Below are 18,428 nucleotides of genomic sequence, written 5' to 3' on the forward strand. Positions count from 1 at the left end.
TTGCCCTGCTCTTGGGGAGGTGAAAGCCCAGGGGTGATCCTGCGCAGCTGCCAAAGGCTGGATTTGTAGACATTGCGGCCGGAGCCAGTGCGATGAGATGTGTGGGTCCTTGGGAAGCATCAGCAGACGGGTGGCTCCTGACCGAGGGCTCAGGAGGGTGACGCCGGGGGTGTCAGCCCCCCCGAGCCCATTCCCTGTGCCGGGAGGAGGGCAGGCTGCGCTAGGGCGGGCGTGTGGAGGGCATTGCAGCCCCGTGCTTTTCCGCTGCGCCTTTGAGAGCGGCTGTGCGAGACAAAGGAAGGATGATACCATAAATGTTGAGAGGCAGAGCGGGGTATATCTTCAGCATGGCCCCTGGTGATTTGGCTTTATAGCTACTAATAACATTAATGGGGGGATCGTGCGGTTAAATCCCCGAGTACTGTGCTAAACAAGGAGTAATGGGCTTAGGCAGCAGCAGGGGGAAACCCAAAATAAACATCAGAGAAACTTCTCTTGCTGCAGCAGCTACAAGGCTCTTGAACAGGCTGCCAAGTGGCGTGGTGGAAATGCTACCGCCGGGGAGAACAGATACCTACCTATTAATGCTGGTGCGGGGAAGATGGAAACCTGAGTGCAGCAGGATGGGCTGGATGATTAAGTGGAGGTGCCTTCCAACCCCAAATGATACTCATATTCTCTAATTTCTATTAATATTTATGCCAGGGTGTGCGTGTGCCAGGAAAGCCAAGAGCTGAATCACGCTTTGTGTTTGGGTGGGAGACAGACGGGAAGGGATGGAGCCAAATGTGTAGGCAGGAGAGCTGGAGTGGAGAGGAGGAGGGGGAAGGAATGAAATGGAGGGGTTGAGAGCCAAGAGAGCAATTGGGACAGAGAATGGAAAAGGGATAAGGAAAGGAGATGTCAGAAGAGAGAAAAATGCAAAAAGAAAGAAAAAGACACAAGCTTCCTACCTGAACTAATAGCATTCTGTTTCCTGCTTAGCACTTGATCCATAGGTCCTAACCTTGCTCAATATCAGTCCGGCAAGAATGAGCTTCACTGCTCCCGTTTATCCCCATGCAAATGATCAGTGCTGGGCAGGAAAGCCAGTGGAAGAGATGTACCTGGAGGGGATGAGCCAGTGATGGATGCTGAAGGTCACTTGTTTTAAGGCAGTGGCTGCTGCTTTGTGATTTCTCACCCCCAGTGCCAGCCCCGGGTCAGAGCGTAGCTGTGCTGGTGCTGCTGGTAGAGCTGGTAAGGAACAGTGGCCATCCCCATCAGATCCTGCTCACAGCACTGAACCACTCCAGTCGTTTCCGAGTACCAGCAAGTAGTGCTCTTGTTGCCCTCTGGTCCCAACAACTGTTCCTTCTTCCACTTGCCCTCCCCAGTCCCGGCAGGACCGCAAGGACCGGGACTATGCATACAGTGTAAGGGATTTCTGTTTGCACATCACCAGCACGGTGGGGTCTGTGTCCCTGGATGGTGCTCAGACAACAGAAATAACTATAAAAATTAAGCTTCCCACTGCTACCGCCACCGCCAGACTGGTTTTGAGCATGGGTGTGATTGAGCGTTTGCTTGAGGTCAAGAGGTGAAATTTGTCTTTGAAACCCATTTGTCTAGTGTAATGCAGTTATGGCAGGTGAAACAGAAATGAATTTTGTTGCCATTCACTCTCCCAGGATATTAATCTGTTTACCCAGGTTATTTTACCACTTTGTCCAAAACAACAGCCCTCAGCAGAACTAACTGGATTTTTGGCAGGGACTATTAAAGAAAGGTGACATCGGGCAAAAACCTGGGCAGATGGAAGAGATGTTTGAGGAAATTAGTAATATTTAAATGGGGATGAGAGATGGGAGTGAGCAATTTAGACTAATAAATCTGGAGGGATTATCAAGCTTCTAATGAACCCTCTGAGGTTTCGCAATCACTACCTAATAGAAAAGATAAAATCATAGTGAACCGCTGTCAGGGAGAGCAAGCAAAAAGATGGCTTTAAATGGAGGGAGAGCCCATCAGGAGGGGAATAGACAGTCTGTATAGCATTAAGCTGCTTGGAGATGGGAAAATATTTCATGCAAAAAAAAGAAGAGAAAAGGGGATAAAATGCTGAATTAAACACCTGCCCTGTGGCACTGGAGGGGAATTCTGTTTCTGTCTTCTAGCATTAATTTTATTTAATAAGCACATCCCAGCCGACAGCTAGTTGTGTGTCGCAGCTCCTCTCTCTGCGGAGCGGTAGATGGAGGCGACTGCGACTCCCCTGGCGCCGGTCCATGGGGAGAGGGATTCGGGGGTGATGGCTCCTCCGTAGCTGGCCTGATGACTGCAGAGAGCGTCAGCGTTGCTGTCCCCACGTGAAAGCAGATGCCAGCCTTTGGCAGGAGATTGCGGGAGCAAACGAGGAGGAAGTCCTCGGCCCCCGATGCATTTCCATCCCAGCCGAGGCGAGCAGGCTGATGTAAAAATATCCACAGGCTAATTTACTGCGTGCGAATTCATTATCAGCCTCCTTCAGCCAGCTCAAGGGACCCTTTTTGTCAGCAACAGAAGCTCAACAAATTTTCCAGGAGTCCTAATGAAACTCGCAGAACAGAGCAGGTCTGTTGCATTTTTCTTCCCCCATGTCCATCATCTGCGTTACGGGGTAATTGTGGCAACTGAGCACCCTTCTGTCCCTCAGTCCCCTTGCAGAAAATCTCAGTTTGACCCAAGTTTCTTCCTGGCATCTCCACATGGAGACAACCCCGCCTTGCTGCGCGGCCTACCCTCCTGGGAGGGCTGATTTCCCGATGATTAATGGCAACGCTGACCTGCGCCGCGGGTTGTGCGGTGCTGAGATGAGCTTGGCGCTGCTCCTCCACTCTTCCGCGCTCCCCGGCAGGGCACAGGCTTTCTGTGTATCTACATATCTTATGACCATGTAAGGGGGCGATGCTGTGCTCCATAATAATAATAGTAATACTAATAATGCTAATAATGGCAGTGCACAAATAGAGCATTGCAAGCAGGCTGTTGTGCGTAGAAAAAAATGTTCCTCCTGGTGCTGGAAATCCTTGAAGTCAGCAGCACAGAGCAGGGAGGGGTGTTGGGCGCCTCCAAAATCCTGTGCTACAATTAATTCTTTTAGCTTCTTAATTCTGTGTAGCTTGGGCCGTTTTTTCCTCTTTTTTTTTTTTTTTTTTTTTTAAATAATTTTATTTAATGTAACGTATGGACCTCAGGCTGGGTTTAAATTTAAAAAAAGTTTATCAAGGAGATTAGATGGAAGTAATTGAAACAATTAAAATTATTATTGTAAGAAGGAAGGTGTAAAGGAGTTTTACTGGTGCCTTGAGTCAGACGCTCTATTCATTGGACGCCGTTTTGTTCCCCGACAATATTGTGCGGAGGTGTTGTTGCTGATAAAACATCTGCCATATTCAATTTCCAGAGACTAGATAAATCAGTTTTGGTTTGGGTTTCTTTTTTTGTTTGTTTGTTTCCTGTTTTTTCTTCTTTGTTAGTGATTTATAAAGAGGTTGGTCGGTCTTCATATAGGATGATGTTTTCAAAGCTGAATTGTGGCTCTGGATGCCCTGCTGTAACTCGAGGGGAAAGTGGTGTCCAGATTACCCAGACAACATCGCAGCTTGTCATTCCGGTAACATCCTTTGGAAGGAGGGAAAGATGTGAAGTAAAGCCAGAGGGAAAGTGGACTACAGGTTAGTTTCTGGCTGGGACTGTGGAGCTTAGTGCTTTGTGAGATTACCTTCTCTTGGTGAAAGGACCTTCTCTTTCTGTGTGTGGTTGTGCGGTGTGAGCTCCAGCACGGGCCGTGGGGTTTGGCCCAGCTGCACCAGGTCTGCCGGCCACGAGCACCCTCGTTCTCCCTTGTGCTCTAGCACAAGCGAAGAACACAGACTTTCTTGTTATACTTGGGCAGATTTTACCTTATGGGCTAGCCAGCCTTCCCCATTCCCAGTAGGTGATGCAAACCTTTTTGTAGAGCCCTGATCATTCTCTGGATTTATGGTTCATATTTTCAGTGGCATGTGGTAGCAGGGCAAACAAATCAGGTTTTTGCGAGGATGCCAAAGCAATTTCTCCTCATTCTAGTTAGCATGAGGAAAGGAGGATTTAGACGAAGCAATAACTGTACCTCCCTGCGTTTTGCTGCCTGTGCTGCCTTACCTGTCTTGGGTCTTCTTTATGTGTTGTTCAGAGTCCACCCTGTGCTTGATTTCCAGGTGTTGAGTAAATCATTCTCTCAGATACAGCCCAGGCCCTCTGCTGTGAGAGCAAACCTCTCTCTTTTCCTCTGCCCTCGTGGTGTCTTGTCCTATTTGTCTTTCAGACTTTCTAGCCCTGGTTTTCCAAGAGCTGTACTTTTCAGGTCCCAACATTAGCACTTGACCTCTTTGCTCTTTGAGGATTTGTCACTCTTCAAACTGCACGCTCCCTGCAGATAAGTTGAAGTAAATTGCTTTTACTAAGGATGTGGGCAATGTATTTTCCTAAATTGCTTTCGTTTGAAGAACAGCCTCCAAAATTTAGTAGCTCTCCTTGCATGAGGAGCTAAAAGACCCATCCTTACTGGCAAATGGCACACTCTGATGCTTTTGTGATGCATCAACTTTGTAAGAGCAACTGGATTCTATATGGACAGTTCCCCTAAATTGTCCCTAAGTTCATTGAGATCACAGTTCCTCTTTAACTACGCGAATGGCTGACTAACAGTGCCTTGGGTAGATCTCCCACATCCACTTACCTACTCAAAAGGCCACAATTTGTTGCTGTGATGACTTTTTTTCTTCCTGAGAAATTGATTTTTACATGTGGCCCATTATAAACTTATTGACTCTGTCAATACGTTATAAATAAACTGAGCCTTTCAAGAAAACCATAAAGCACTTAACATAATATTGTCCACTTGAGTAAATAAATAAATGTGTTGTTAGAGGAGCTTAAGAATGATTAACAGACTCAGCAGCTCAGCCCTGAGGGCAACAGGATCTTGAGAGGCAAAGGCAGGCATTTTCTCCACTGCTACATCCAACAGAGGAGGTGCAAGGATCTCGGGGGAGAAATTGGTCACTGGTGACAGACTGTGAAGACCTGACCATTGCACAGGCCAAATGCCCCAGTCATGTAATGAGCACACAGCCACGCACGAGGCTGGTAGGGATGCTTGGGTGGCAGTCCCTGGTGTGCCTCTGCTACAAAGGAGGATGAGAGGTACCACCAGTCTCCTGGGAAAGTCATTCATTTTAATCTGTGTTTTGTGTCCTTTGTTGATTTGCACGTTTTTCTTCCTTGTTGTGCTCTTCCTGCTGTTAATGATCTCCATCAGTATGAGAGTGCTGTAGGGGACCTCAGTGGCACAGGAGCCTCAAAGTCTTTTCAAGCTTCTTGTGAGGAATCCATGTTTATTTTTTAGCCATTTATTTGGGTGTCCCTGGAGGAAGAGTAGTCCTTCTGCTCCCCTCTCTGTCGGTGAGTCTTGCTCCGGACGCAACATGTTTTTTGTACCTGAGCTGTGAAAACTGGAGTAACTGCAGAGCAGTGGCACCAGATCCGCTCGGTGTAAATGGGACCAGGATGTACCTCCTGCCCCTTCGGACTAAGTGTACCAGTCCTGCCACCCATGGCCTGGGCACAGACTCCCTGGGGAGAGTTTTGTTTGCCCAAAGAATGAAAAGCTGAGATGCTTTACCTCCCCTGGTTAACCCTAAAATGGTGAATAATGCTGCACATTGGCATCCAGTGATGTCAGCAGTGAAGTCACTAGAGCTGCGCTGACTTTGCACTAGCTGAAGGTTTGGCTCTTACGTAAAAACTGCCAGACAATCTCAGGCTGGGAGTTGAAAGTCTGTGTTTGGAGGGTGACAGCTTTTCTAAGCACCAAATACTCTTGAAATGGAAGTTTTTGCCAGAGCGAGGGCTTAATAGAGAAATGGAAGCCTTGGCCCAGCGTTCTCCTTCCATCCCGTATAAAAGCAGAGAAGGAACAGTACAGTGTGTTCTGCAGCCACAGCCTGGTGTAAATCAGTCTTCGCCACCATCAGAGGGCCGGATCCTTGGCTGGGACTGGGGGGAATGAGGTCAGTGCAGGCTGCTGAGCTTAGAGCACCAGGAGTTTCTCCTGCGGAGCAGCGGGCAGTGACAGCGTCAGAGGGTGTTTTGGAGGCTGCTAATCAACAGACCCAAAAATCCAATAAAGCCCTTGCAGTAATTAAGAGAGGAAGATACCGCATGTGTTTGTGTGTAAGTAAGAGAGAGGTGGGAGGGAGGGAGGGGGTCGTCTTACTGTCAGTGTAGGTTGAATTGAGCAAATGCTGTTCCTTCCAGGGGCTTGGGATGAGATCGAGCAGGATGTGGGAAGGTCTTGGAGTCACTGAATATGAAACGAGCCCATCTTTATGCTTGTTTCTAGTGTTCAGGTAGTGGTTGCTGTCTCCCTGCTTCCTGGGTGATCTAGGTTATTAAAAATGTGATAAGAATCGAGTCAGGGAGCGAGGTTCTGCACACACAAATGGGATGCAGAACAATATCACCAGCTGAATCGATAGAGCTGGAAGGAGCTCAATAGCTGATGCAGAGCGCTGAATAGCAAACTGGCCGTCTCACCACTGCGGGGTGAGCAATTACCAGCAGCCACTCGCTGAAGTGAGACCGCAGCGGGGCAGTGCAGGGGAGTCTCGAGGGTTCGCAGCTCCACACTTTAAAAAGCATTTGCTTATCGGGCAGCCTGTTATGACACTAATAATCAATCCCCTGCTTGACTTTCCACGCAGAAGTCTCCAGCCTCTTCCCAGACCTGGGAGGGCAACTGTGATCGGTGGCAGTGGGGCCAGTAGTGAGGGAAGACCTGGCCGTCGTTTGTGGGGTCCGCTTTAATCTGGGAGTGGATCACTTAGGTGCACTTTTGAGAGGATATTTCATTAGTTACATGCTTAAATACAAATCCTGGCTTTGGTGCTTTGCATTGTAAGGCGTGTTGTTAATCCGTGTCTCTCTTAGGCTGAACCGTGCTGTCCAGTTTTTAATTACTTGCAGTTTTTTGCTCTGTGCCTCAGTTTCCTCCTCGGTATTGTGGGCGAAATGACTTGCTGGCAGGAGTCCCCACAGGATTTTGTACGTTCCCACGGCGCTGTGCTGTGACAGCGTGAGGAGCAGCGCGTTGCTGCTGCTGTTACCGAGCCCGAGTGAAAGGGGCAGGGCAGGAGGGGGATTTCCATCAGAAACCCAACAGGGAGTTGCGGGAGCCCCGTCGCAGGCTGAGGTGGGAGCCGAGTCCTGGTCAGGATGGGCTGGCACGCGATCCGAACGTGTGAGTCGAGAGGCTTGCACAGAGTAATACCATCGCACCTTGTGGTTTTATGTTCCTAATGGAATGGAGACTACAGCCTGTAAATCTCCCGATAGTAACTCACGGCTAGCGATGCCAGAAAATCCAAGCTCACGGCTTTAAAATCATGAATTACAGAGCTTGGCTGTGTGGCTTTTATTAGCCAGGTTCTCCCAATGATCTCAATGTTCGGGTCACTCCGTAGGTTTTGTCTGCTGCTGTAAAGTGAGAATGCGGGTCGAGTGCCGCATGAAGCACAGAAACCCAAGAGTGACTTCATCCTCTAATAACTCCTCCAGTGCCGTCTCCCAGGGAACCCCTTTGTATTCAATTAGCTAATGTGTGCCTTGCACTTTGAAAATATAGAGTGCCATAGAATTGCTAAGTGTTGTTATTTAACAGCACGTATTTAGTGGTTGCAGCCCTGTAGTAGAAGTCAGAAAATCTACGCTGTAATTGCCTGGTGCTGCTGCAGAATTTACTGTGATTTGAGCAAAGCCTGGGGATTTTTCCTCTGTAAAAGTTCATTAATGTTGGCTGCAGACCCTCAAGGCCTACTTCTTCCGATATCTCATGAAACAGGATATTGACTTTCGGTGGGTGCTTTAAAAAGCAGACTGAAAAGAGGGGGAAGAATTCAGGCAGCCAAGATAGGTGTACCTGAAATTAGCCTTGGCATGATTTTTGATGGTCTTCTCTGTGCCTCAGGTTGCACTGGTTGGCATAAAGGAGCTCGACTGAGACAAAGGGCAAAGCACTGGTCAACTATTCCAATTGTTCCAGTGTAAGGAGGGGAAAAAAGTCATGGGCAGTGGAATAGGAGGTAATGAGGGAGATGCTGTTTGCACCCATCTCTTTGATTCACACCCGCTTGTGCTCACCAGGTACCCTAATCTTGCCTGAAAGTATGTGGTTACAAAGCTGGATTTGCACATGCGGAGGAGGCTAGGGCAAGGCTTGGAGTCCCCCATTAAACAGAATCTGCTGGCAGGTGTGAGTTATTTTCCTAATGGCTCCTTGCTCTTATTGCATTGGAAAGCTATCTTCTAGCCTGCAAAAGCACCAGCCAGCGCTGCAGATAAGGAAGAGTAACTACCCGAGGAGAGGAGAGCGAAGGCGGCTGTGAAACCGTTCTGTGTAAGCCCTAGCCCCACCAGCTTTGTCTAGCAGTCAAGGCAAGGTCAGGTACGTAAACCATAGTTGTGCTTGGACTGTTTAAGTTTTTTCCTAGCTTAGGCAAAAGTCAGCTTCGGTACATCTCAATGCGAAATCCTTGGATCTGACACCAAATCCCTGTGCACCCTCTATACAGCCATTCAAGTGTTTGAGTCTCGCTTCTCAAACACGAACAGTATTTCTCTGTCTCAGTCTGATCTTTGGAAAGGGAAATGTGTTAACCCCTGGTCAGAGGAGCCATCTGAGATCCCCTCCAGGAGCAGAGTTTTCCACCCCTTTTCCTGACTTGCCAGGTGGCGTCAGAGGCTCAGCCGTCGCTTGCCATTGGGAGGGCAGGGCGGGAGGCGGGACACGGGCTGACAGATGGGGCATCAAGTGCTGGAAATCAGCTGAGTGGTGCAGGGCTTGAATGGCAAATGAGTTTGTGTTTGCAAAACGTGGGTTTGGAAATGTCAAGCGTGGTGAATGACCGTGTAGGAAAGGAAAAAAACAAGTAAGGACAGAAGCTGAGCTGGCAGCTACTGGAGTATCTGGATGCTCTCACCCCTTTGCCCTCCGTAGCGAGCCTGACCTTACCAAATCTCTCTTATCCCATTGCAAATGGAGTGTGTCCCCCAAGGACGGTTTATCTCCATCTCATTGCATAGGCAGGTCATGGCTCATTTACTTGTTTCTGACCTGGGTCCGTAGGATGCTCTTGTGCACATCTGATGGAAAAACATTTAAAGGCAAGGGGTTGGAGCTGGAGTGGAAGGAAGGGACAGGGAGCAGTGCAGGGAAAGGGTCGTGTCCAGGCCATGCGATCCTCGTGTGTTACAGAGACGGATGCTTTATAAGCATGACAGCAACAGAAACGGGCTTTCTGCAGCTGGAGGCTTGCCTAGGAAAAGACAGATACGGGGAGTGTTGGCTGTAGAAAAAGACCAAAGCTTGCAATGACCAGCCACCACTAATGGGAGCTGGGAAAAAGCTGCTGTTAACATTTGAACCAGAGCAAATTGTTGGCTCCGGGGGGAGCGCGTCTGGGTCTGCCTGCTGCTTTGTCAGTCACTGAGCGCTGGCAGCTGCCTCCGTCCTTGGCCGGGAGCGGGAATTTCCCCAGGGAATTGGGATGATGCGGGCAGGGGTCCCTCCCAAAAGCTGCGCAGGGAGCGGAGCCGGGGGCCGGGACTGACCCCATCCCTCAGCCAGCCCCAGCAGACCATGCCCATGGGTTCAGCCTTGCCACTGCTGCGTGACCAGGGCAGAGAGCGTGCCTCTGCCTCAGCTTCCCCCATGCGAATTGAGACCAGAGGGGCTCATTCCTGCGTCCAGTAATTGCTAATTTAGGAAGTAAACAACCTGCGTAACAAGAGTGTAACAAACCTGCCAGGGCCTGAGCAGCCTCAAAAGCTTAGAAATGTTTTTGGAGGAGAAAAGGCGTAATAAATAAAGGCACTAATTTCAGCTGCCTTGAGATTGGGGCGGTCTGACCTGAGGCTGAAGCCTTGGACTCTGTGGCTGTTTTGGTAGGTAACATCTCATTTTCCTTCTGCATATACCGAAGCCAAGAGGGCCGTCGGGCAGCTGCTCGTGTTGTGCCCCGTGCAATTTGCCTTCCGGCTCTGGCTGGGGGCAGGTAGTATTTTGCAGGGGCTCAACATATCTCCTGCTGCTCTGCCTGCATCCAGGATCTCCTCGGGCCCAGGTCCTCATTAGCCATCTGCCCTCGCTGCGCGGGTTGACAGGATGCTGTGGGTAAATGGATAACCTGTCAGGAAGGCAGGAGGATAATATCATTCAAATGAATCAATAGTTCACAGGCAATTTCATGTTACCTAACGTTAATGCGGTTGTGTCCAAAATGCACTTAATCCTGTGTCTGATCACATTCTCGTGGGAGTTTGCCGTGCTGGAATAGTCTTGTAACTCCATGTTTCAGAGATTTACAGACATTGTTCCTACGTGCACGCATACGCAGGAAAGATAAAAAATGACTTGACTTGCTGAAATCTCATAGTCCACGGAGCCAAAAGACATTTGTATTAGTGATGGAAGAGAATGGGTATCCAGCAGTTTCTGAAACTATTACTCCCACCTTCTCACTCCATTTTAGCAATTAGCAAAAGAGAAATTAGTGAGGAAGGCACCATTATTTCCTGCTAATAGGACAAGGAGGGCTGGACTCTTCTTCAGGAAACTGGCTTTGTCGTGTAACTGCTTACATTGATGTGAGTAGCAAAATGGAGCGCTCTCTTTTTGCTCTTATTTTTTTTTTTAATATACAGTCATTTTTATGCATCTTACCCCTTTGCTCTTCAGAAATGCAAGAGAATGGCCACACTCCAAAGCCCACAGTCAAAGCACCTTCCCACCCTCCACGGGGCATTAGGGCGTCCCGTGAGTGGCATCTCCTCCTGGTACCCGATGGCAGAGAGGAGCAGGGCAGGATTGCCCTGTGGGGAGGAACTGATTTAATTTAACAGTTTAAACTCAGTGTCACCAAATTGGATATGGTGGTGGTAGAGCGGCTTTCCTGAGCAGACGATGTTGCTGCCCAGGCTGGGGTCCAGTTATAGCAGGTTACTGGCTTCATCTGAAAAATATCATCCACCTCCCTCCTCTGCTGTAACCTCTGTGTTACAGGGAACCTCCTGCCAGAAGAGCTGGTTTATAAGCTGCGGAGAATAACACCACACGCAGGTGTGGCTGCCAGGAACCACAGCTCAGAAGTGAAAATTTCCCAAACCTCTTTTGGAGGGTTTTTGGTCTTTTTGTGGAACTTGGCCAGTAAAGTACTGGACTTGCCTGACATCTTCACTAACAGCATAAGGCAGGCAGCACACTGAGTCGAGTTGTGGTTAGCACCCAGGCTCTTCCTTACTGGCCAGTGGGTGGTTTTCAGCCCCAACTTGGAGGTGGTAGGTTCCACAAGCAGGTTCTCGTAGCTGCCTGGTCCCCTCTTCTTTTCAAGGGTATTGAGTGGTTTTGAAGCTTTTGGTGCCCGTTTTCTTCCCTAATCCTGTTTTCTGTTTTGGGCTGCTTTAGGAGTTTTCCCTCCAGCGCCTGGACAGCCTGCTGGACGATCGAGTCAACATCCTGGGATTTTCCATTTTCAACCAGTCTCATGCTTTCTTCCAAGAGTTTGTCCAGAGCCTCAACCAGTCCTGGCAGGAGAACTGCGATCACGCTCCTTTTACTGGGCCAGCCGTAAGTAAAATTCATTCCCATTGTCCGCAGCCTCCATGAGTCAGAAGGTGCTATAGTCCACCAGGAAAAGCTTGTGAAAAGAGCTGTGGGCTGGTTCTGAACAGACACTGGCGATGCAGTGTGAGTGAAGACCATGCAGAGGTAGAAACTCTGGTCTCAGTCTCAAATGTATGGGTGCATGGTATTGACTAATTATTAATCCAGGTAACTCCTGCGCTAAAGAGCTTGGGCACATCACCCGGCTGCTGTTGGACTGCTGTACCTTGGATTGGCTTTTGCGGTTGTCGGTCTTGGGGAGATGGCAGTCCAGGAGTGGGAAGGATGAAGCAGACAGAGCATTTTAGTTGAGTTAAGTAGGTAGGAGAGGACTTGGGGTGTCAAGCTGTGACTTACAGGGGAGGCGTCCTGTTCTGGAGCGTACGAAAGCGATCCTGGAAGCCTGTGGTTGCCCAAAGGGACCTTGGGGAGCTGCATGGGTGCAGAGCTTTAGAGGGCTTGTCTGTGCGTGTATGGCTGTACAGCGTTAAATTCAAGCCTAATCTTAATTTAAATTATATTTATATGCGAGTGCAGGGGATGATGCAGCCCTGATTCAGTGTTCCCCTTGTGAAATTTGTATTTACCTCTAGGAAAATGGCTTGTGGAAGGGGGAGGCTGGATGCAAATAGCATAGAAAGGGCTGGGCTTAAGCAGATGCCAAGGGGCTGTGTTGCATGCTCCGACATCTCCCTGATGAGAGTGCAGATCGGCACCGAAATCTTCCCCAGGGACTCTTCATAACTGGGAAGGTTTGCAAAGCAGATTTGCCAAATCGGGGGTGCAGGGCGCTGCGGCTGGAGCTGGGGGAGGGGGCAGAGAGAAAATGCCATCAGTGGAACCCTTTGCATCATTTTTAATGAACTCAGAGTCCCCTTGACAAGCTGAGGCAGCTGCGTACTGCTGAAAACCCTCCTTATTATCACTACAAAGTGATCTTAAGCAGGGAAAATAAGGAGCTTTCTGCCCTTTGTGTCCACATCCCATTGGTGTGACACGGAGCTCAGGCCATGGTTAGTTTGTGCCTGGGACCATCCTACTCTCCCTCCTGCACAGAGGGCAGTGAGCTTGCTGTCTGCCCTGCTAAATTTCTCTAGGATTGCTACCAGGAAGCTTCTTTTTTGGATGACAGTTGCAGACACTGTTCAGAGTCATTAAAAATAAATGTCCTTCTAATAGTACAAGCAGAAGACAGTAGGAACAGGAGTGTAGCAGGTGTGAAGGGGAAATAACTGGTCTCATTGTGGCTTCTTACCCTGTGTTATCTTGAACAACCAGCAAAATCTGTAGGTGGAAGGGGGCAAGGGTGTGCCCCATTGCAGCACTTTTTTTTTTTTTTTTTTTTTTTTTTGGAAGTGTGAAGGAGTTCAGAGCTGGAAGGAGCTGTTTGGTTTGTGAGCCTGAGCCTAAATCACCCATCAGTGTAATATTAAGCCAGCTGGATGCTACTTCAATGCATTCATAAAGCTCAATCCGCCATACAGCAGGCTTTCTCCTGGGCCAGGGAGGACATGTCTGGAGGGAGGGGACACTGCATCCCGCTGACCTGAACCTCTCCATCCCTGCTGCCATTAGGGGATGAGCCCGGGGGCTGCAGTGCCTGCCCAAGCACCTGCCTGCTCCTGGCTATGCTGGGAGGCTCCCCCTGTGCTGGCTGGTGGTCAGCGGCTCAGGTTGGACTGCTATTCTTGGTGTACAAATGGGAAGTGGAGGTGTGGAAGGGAAGTGACTTTTCCAGTTACATCAGAGTCAGGGAATCTACAGCACGATTGGAAAATGGGTTCAGTTCTTCTGAACCCTAGGGTAGAGTCTTAACCAAAAGATGATTTCTTTGTGATGATGCAAAGGTTCACTCCGTGTTTGTAGCAAGGCTTCCATCGCCAATGTGCCATGTCCCAGGTGATGAGAAAAGTGCCTTGCTCTGGGTGGTGAAGATACAGAGCAGAGGTGAGGTGAAATATTCCCAGGCAGGGCATGTGTTTCCTCCCCTGTGCCTGCAAGGGAAAGCCAGTGCCATTTTGTCATGTGTTGTCTCTGCCATTGGAAGTCTGGCGGGTCTCATCTGCCAGAGAAGCATCTCTCTGTGTAAGAACATCCCCTTTTAGTGCTGGGAAGCAGATATCTCGTGGGATAGCTCATACTAAAAGGAGAAAAGGAAGCTCAACAGCTGGAAGTGACAGGAGGGAGGTTTCCTGTGAGCTGCAAAATCCCAGGGCTTTCTTGCTAGTGCTCAGAAAGCGTCTGAGGAAGGAGGAGGGAGCTGCTTGCTCTAATGCCATTCTCATTAATCACATTGCAAAGAAAGGAAATCAGAGAAAATCATTCAAATTACAGATGGCTAGATTAGGTAATTAGAATTTAGTCTAAAACAGATGTTTGTAATTAAGTGTTTATGTCATTGAATAAAATCCAGATTGTAAAGTCTATTTCAGAGGATTTTAATGGTTTTAATTCTCTGTGTTATGTTTGGGGGCAAAGATACAGATGATAATGTTTTAGGAAGATGTGAAAAAAACCCCACATGGCAAAACCCAGACTAGCCAAACCTGTTCATATTTGCCTGGATATCAGTTTACCTTTAAGCGTGGTCTTTATGTGGGAGATTACCATAAAAAAATAGTAGAAGAGGGATCTTCCACTCAGGTATGCTTAACCTGCTGATAGTTTCTAGAAGGGCCGGTCTGGTGTTGGAGGAAGGTGTGCTGCATCCAGCAAGGAGCTGTAGTGGAGCAGGGTAGAGCTCAGGCACCGCCCGCGCTCCCGAGGCGCAGGGCATCCCATAGCGTTAGTTGCCTTAAAGACGCTGGTGGGAATGGTCCTGCCAGCTGATGTGCGCGAGGGCTGGAGGTCTGTTTCTTGACCCTTTCTAGTTGTTCCCAGGGCTTTGTGTCGCAGTTGTACCCTGCAACAGCTCCTTAATTCTCGGCTACAGCCTCTCCTCATGCTGACCGGTGTGCCGAGGGGAACGGAGCAGTGAGCCTGCCTGCCCACCCCACCATCTGCCCCCTTTTCTGAAGCCTTGTTCTGATGAGGCATCCATCAAGTGGCAGTTTTTATCAGCAACTTTCATTGTTACAAATTGGGCTTTGGGGATAGAGGGAAGTCCCCCATGAATCTGCGAGCAGAGGACCGCCACTGAGCTTATTTCACGTGCAGCCTGTCACGGAGCTCTGGCATTGCAGAGACAGTACAAAAACAACAGGGATCTGCACAAATCAGATGATGCACGCAAGGAAGAGAATCAATTTGTTAACAGGCAAATCGGCTTTTTGTGACAGAGTGACAAAGCTGTGGTTTAAAATGAGAACATAAAAGGTAGTGAGAGATTTTATAGGCGACATGAAGAAAGTTGAGGCGATGTACATGAGAGCAGCGAGAGTTCCCGCTTGCTGAATCTCTGTCGAGGATGTTAAAAAAGTGCTGCCTCCAGCTTTCCCTCCTCTGCTGGAGATTATGGCCCCAAGGTACGAGAGACCATGTGGCCCCTCTGCTTCTCTTCCAGCGCAAAGTCAAGGAGCTTCACTTAGCACACCACTAACGTGCGTGAGCCCTCAGGGAAGCGGAGTGGGTGTGCTAAAGTGACCCAGCGCTCATCCGAACTCTCTGGGCTGCAGGAGGTAGCTGGAAGCAGTGAGTTTGTGTTAACCCCCCCAGTTAACCTTGCAAGAAGACACCTGCCTACCTATGAAAGCCAGAGAGACCAAAGAACCCAGAGGAGCTGCTGCACTCCAATGCCATATGACTGTGAACCATTCCCTCTGCAGAGCCTGTGCCCCATTCCGTACCAAGAGGATTGATCCTGTGCATCGCAACCCCCTCCCTAATCCCTAAATTGCTTGAAATCATAAGGGGGCTGCCAGGAATCCTAACAAATTGTTCGAAGCTAAGGAGTGAAATATTCCAATCAATAATGTCAAATGCTTCACTAAGATCTACAAGTCTCTTGCTCACCAGCTAATAAGAGATCATTAACTGCTCAGGGAAAATGGAAATGAAAACCCAACAGAAGAAAATGAAAAATGCTGGGCCAATATTTGGATTTGGTATGAGATAGTGAAACTTTGGGGTTATAGGGGTTGTGTTTGTTCTCGTAAAATTTTCGTTTGGCCAACTGGTTCCTAATTCAGGAAAGCAATTGCTAATTGTGTATGGTATTCTGTAATCTGAATGGGATTTGGTCTACAGTTAAAATTAAGTATATGCTAAAGAGCTTCATGGAACAGGGGCCAAGGGCAGGACAGGCTGGAGAGATCCTATTAGGAGAGGAGCTTGTATTGAAGGTAAAAAAGAAAGGTAGAAGAAGGATATATCAGCTCCTTTAAGAAGCTCTGGAAAATGTCTCCCAGGAGGGGGGAATGTTTAGGTCAGATGTGAATACTAAGAAAAAATAGTAGCAGACTTACCCCTGAACAGAAGGGAAGAAGCCCAGGACAGAGGCTTGTTGCTGTTGCAAAGGGAACTGTGGTATCTCATTGCTGAGGCAGGACAGGACCAGGATGCCCAGTTTCTGTTCCCACTCTGCCACCAATTCTTTGTGTGTCCCCAGGCCACTCAGCTCCTCCAGTGTTACAGTTTACCTCCTGCAAAACAGCTGTAATAAAGTTTCATAGCTCTGGAGCCAGTCAATCCTTATTACTAGCAGAAAGCTCCCAAGATAGATGACCAAAGGTGCTGTCTGTGGCATGGGAGAAGCATCAGATTCGGGGCTGACAGATGCCGGTTAAGTTGGCCGGAAAGTCCCTGGATGCTGTTTGTGTAAAACATTAAACTGGTGTGTGCAGGAGGGAAGTGACAGAGCAAATGTGAGTCTGTACCAGGGTTGGGAAAATGAGGGGTTACTGGTGCCATTAGAGCTGGTGTTGGGGGTTTTGCTAACATTAGGCTGGAATTGTGCCTTTTAACTTGTGCCGGCTTGTACGTTTTAAGATTTCGTGCTGCTTGTTAACTGCTGAATCCCTGGGCCATGCTGGTCAATGAGGTCTTACCACTGATCCGAGTAAGATCAAGCAGGGTTAAGTCTCACTCGCTCTGTTCCAATTAGTGACGCGGTTGAAGCCAAAGGTTCGTTGGGATGATTGGACTGGGCGAGATTGTTCCTGCAGGGCCACAGGCAGAAGCGAATAAACCTAATCGGGCTTTGGGAGGAATAGGGATGCAGACGCTGCTGAAGTGCCGTAAGTCGCAAACAGGGTAATGTCAGAGAAAGGAGCCCCGGGCCCGAGACCGAACCCGTTGCCAGGAGCTGGGATGGTAGGAGGATGCTCTTGGAAGTAGCCATGAGGAAAATGTAGCCTTGATAGTAATGAGCTGCAACGGCTTAATTCCAGTAGAGTCAGGGGGTGACAATAATTAAAAGTGAAATCTTAGGCACAACAGTGAACATGAGAGCGCAAATGGCTGCTTATTAACTAGATAAAAAACATCGAAATGGTTGTGCATGGGCGAAAAACATGGTTTGTGAGGCCTGATGGACAAAGAAATCTGATTAAAGGCACACAAAGGAAAGATGAGAAGGAGAGGGGACAAGCTCTGTGATTCTGGACATTCCTTCAGCAAAGCCATTACAGAGCAGGTGACACCCAGCAGGAAGCTGGAGGTGGTAGCAAGGGACTAGATGGTCTCTATGGCATCTGAAAGCCAGGATTTAGTTGCTTAAAAAGCAGATCTAATGAAATGTTATTTCTTGTGGATCTACCTCTCAAAACATTGTTCAAAACACTTTCTGGTGTGTAATGAAGGCTGAAGCAGCACAGTCATCTTTTCTTCTGCGGGTGCAGGCACAGGATCTTTATTCTGCCCAGCTGCCTATTTTAAGAACTCCCTGGCCAGCAGATTGATCAGAGGTCACCAAAGCACCAAAAAACCCACACCTTGATTAGAAAGGGATAGTTACTTTAGGAAGCTGAGATAGAAAAGAATGGGAAGGGACAGTGACAAATAGAGACAGAAGGACGATAGTGATGGAAGAACCCCGGAGGAGCAAGCAAGCAGAGACATAAAAGGTAAGGAAGCAAGCAAGAAGACAAGGAGAAATGTAACAGACTGCGAGTGGGACTGGGGCTGGCAATGGGTATCACTTGTCCCAGTGATACCGACACAGTCACAGCAGTTCAGGGATACCATTGCTTTTGTCTCCCTGCCCTCGGATGGATGCAGATGGGCTGCAGGGTGTTGCTGGAGCACCTTGCTGGTAGGGAAGCAGTGCTTACGATCTCCACGGAGGAGGCCAAGGATTTTGCTCCTTTCTGACCCCTCGCTGAGGCTGTGGATAGAGCACTCTCCTGCCTGCTGCGAGGTCCTGAAGGTGCAGCGAGAGGCCCCAATTTTATCTTTCCATCTCACTTTTCTTTCTTCCTTTTCCCCACAGCTCTCTTCCGCCCTGCTGTTCGATGCCGTGTATGCCGTGGTGACTGCTGTGCAGGAGCTGAACCGGAGCCAGGAGATCGGTGTGAAGCCCCTGTCCTGTGGGTCTGCCCAGATTTGGCAGCACGGCACCAGCCTGATGAACTACCTGAGAATGGTGAGAAGGGACTGAAGTTTGCTGGTGTGCTAGGAGCTAGTGCTCGTCACTGCTGGAAGCAAAAGGCGTGTATGTACATGCTGGTGCTGGTACAGTTCTCAAGCACAGAGTGTCGGTCTGTTTGAAGGTAGCAGTGGGAACGAAAAGAGAGGAGATCTGAGGGTTGGTTTGTCACTGGCCTTGGAA

At 48.8% G+C, this 18,428-nt stretch overlaps 1 protein-coding gene across 2 annotated transcripts in view; it reads left to right on the forward strand.

Moving 5' to 3' along the window:
* The window catches only part of GRIK4 (glutamate ionotropic receptor kainate type subunit 4), a 203,325-nt gene that overhangs the window by 146,040 nt on the left and 38,857 nt on the right, over positions 1-18,428 (forward strand). For both annotated transcript variants that reach the window (XR_010073621.1, XM_063355167.1), the window contains exons 8-9: positions 11,525-11,686; positions 18,090-18,242. Coding sequence is in view for 1 of the 2 variants with exons in the window: in XM_063355167.1 (XP_063211237.1) it covers positions 11,525-11,686; positions 18,090-18,242 (315 nt within the window). In the remaining variant the exon portion in view is untranslated. The remainder of the gene's footprint in view (positions 1-11,524; positions 11,687-18,089; positions 18,243-18,428) is intronic.

Source organism: Chroicocephalus ridibundus, chromosome 18, assembly GCF_963924245.1.
Source record: "Chroicocephalus ridibundus chromosome 18, bChrRid1.1, whole genome shotgun sequence".
Lineage (NCBI taxonomy): Eukaryota > Metazoa > Chordata > Aves > Charadriiformes > Laridae > Chroicocephalus > Chroicocephalus ridibundus.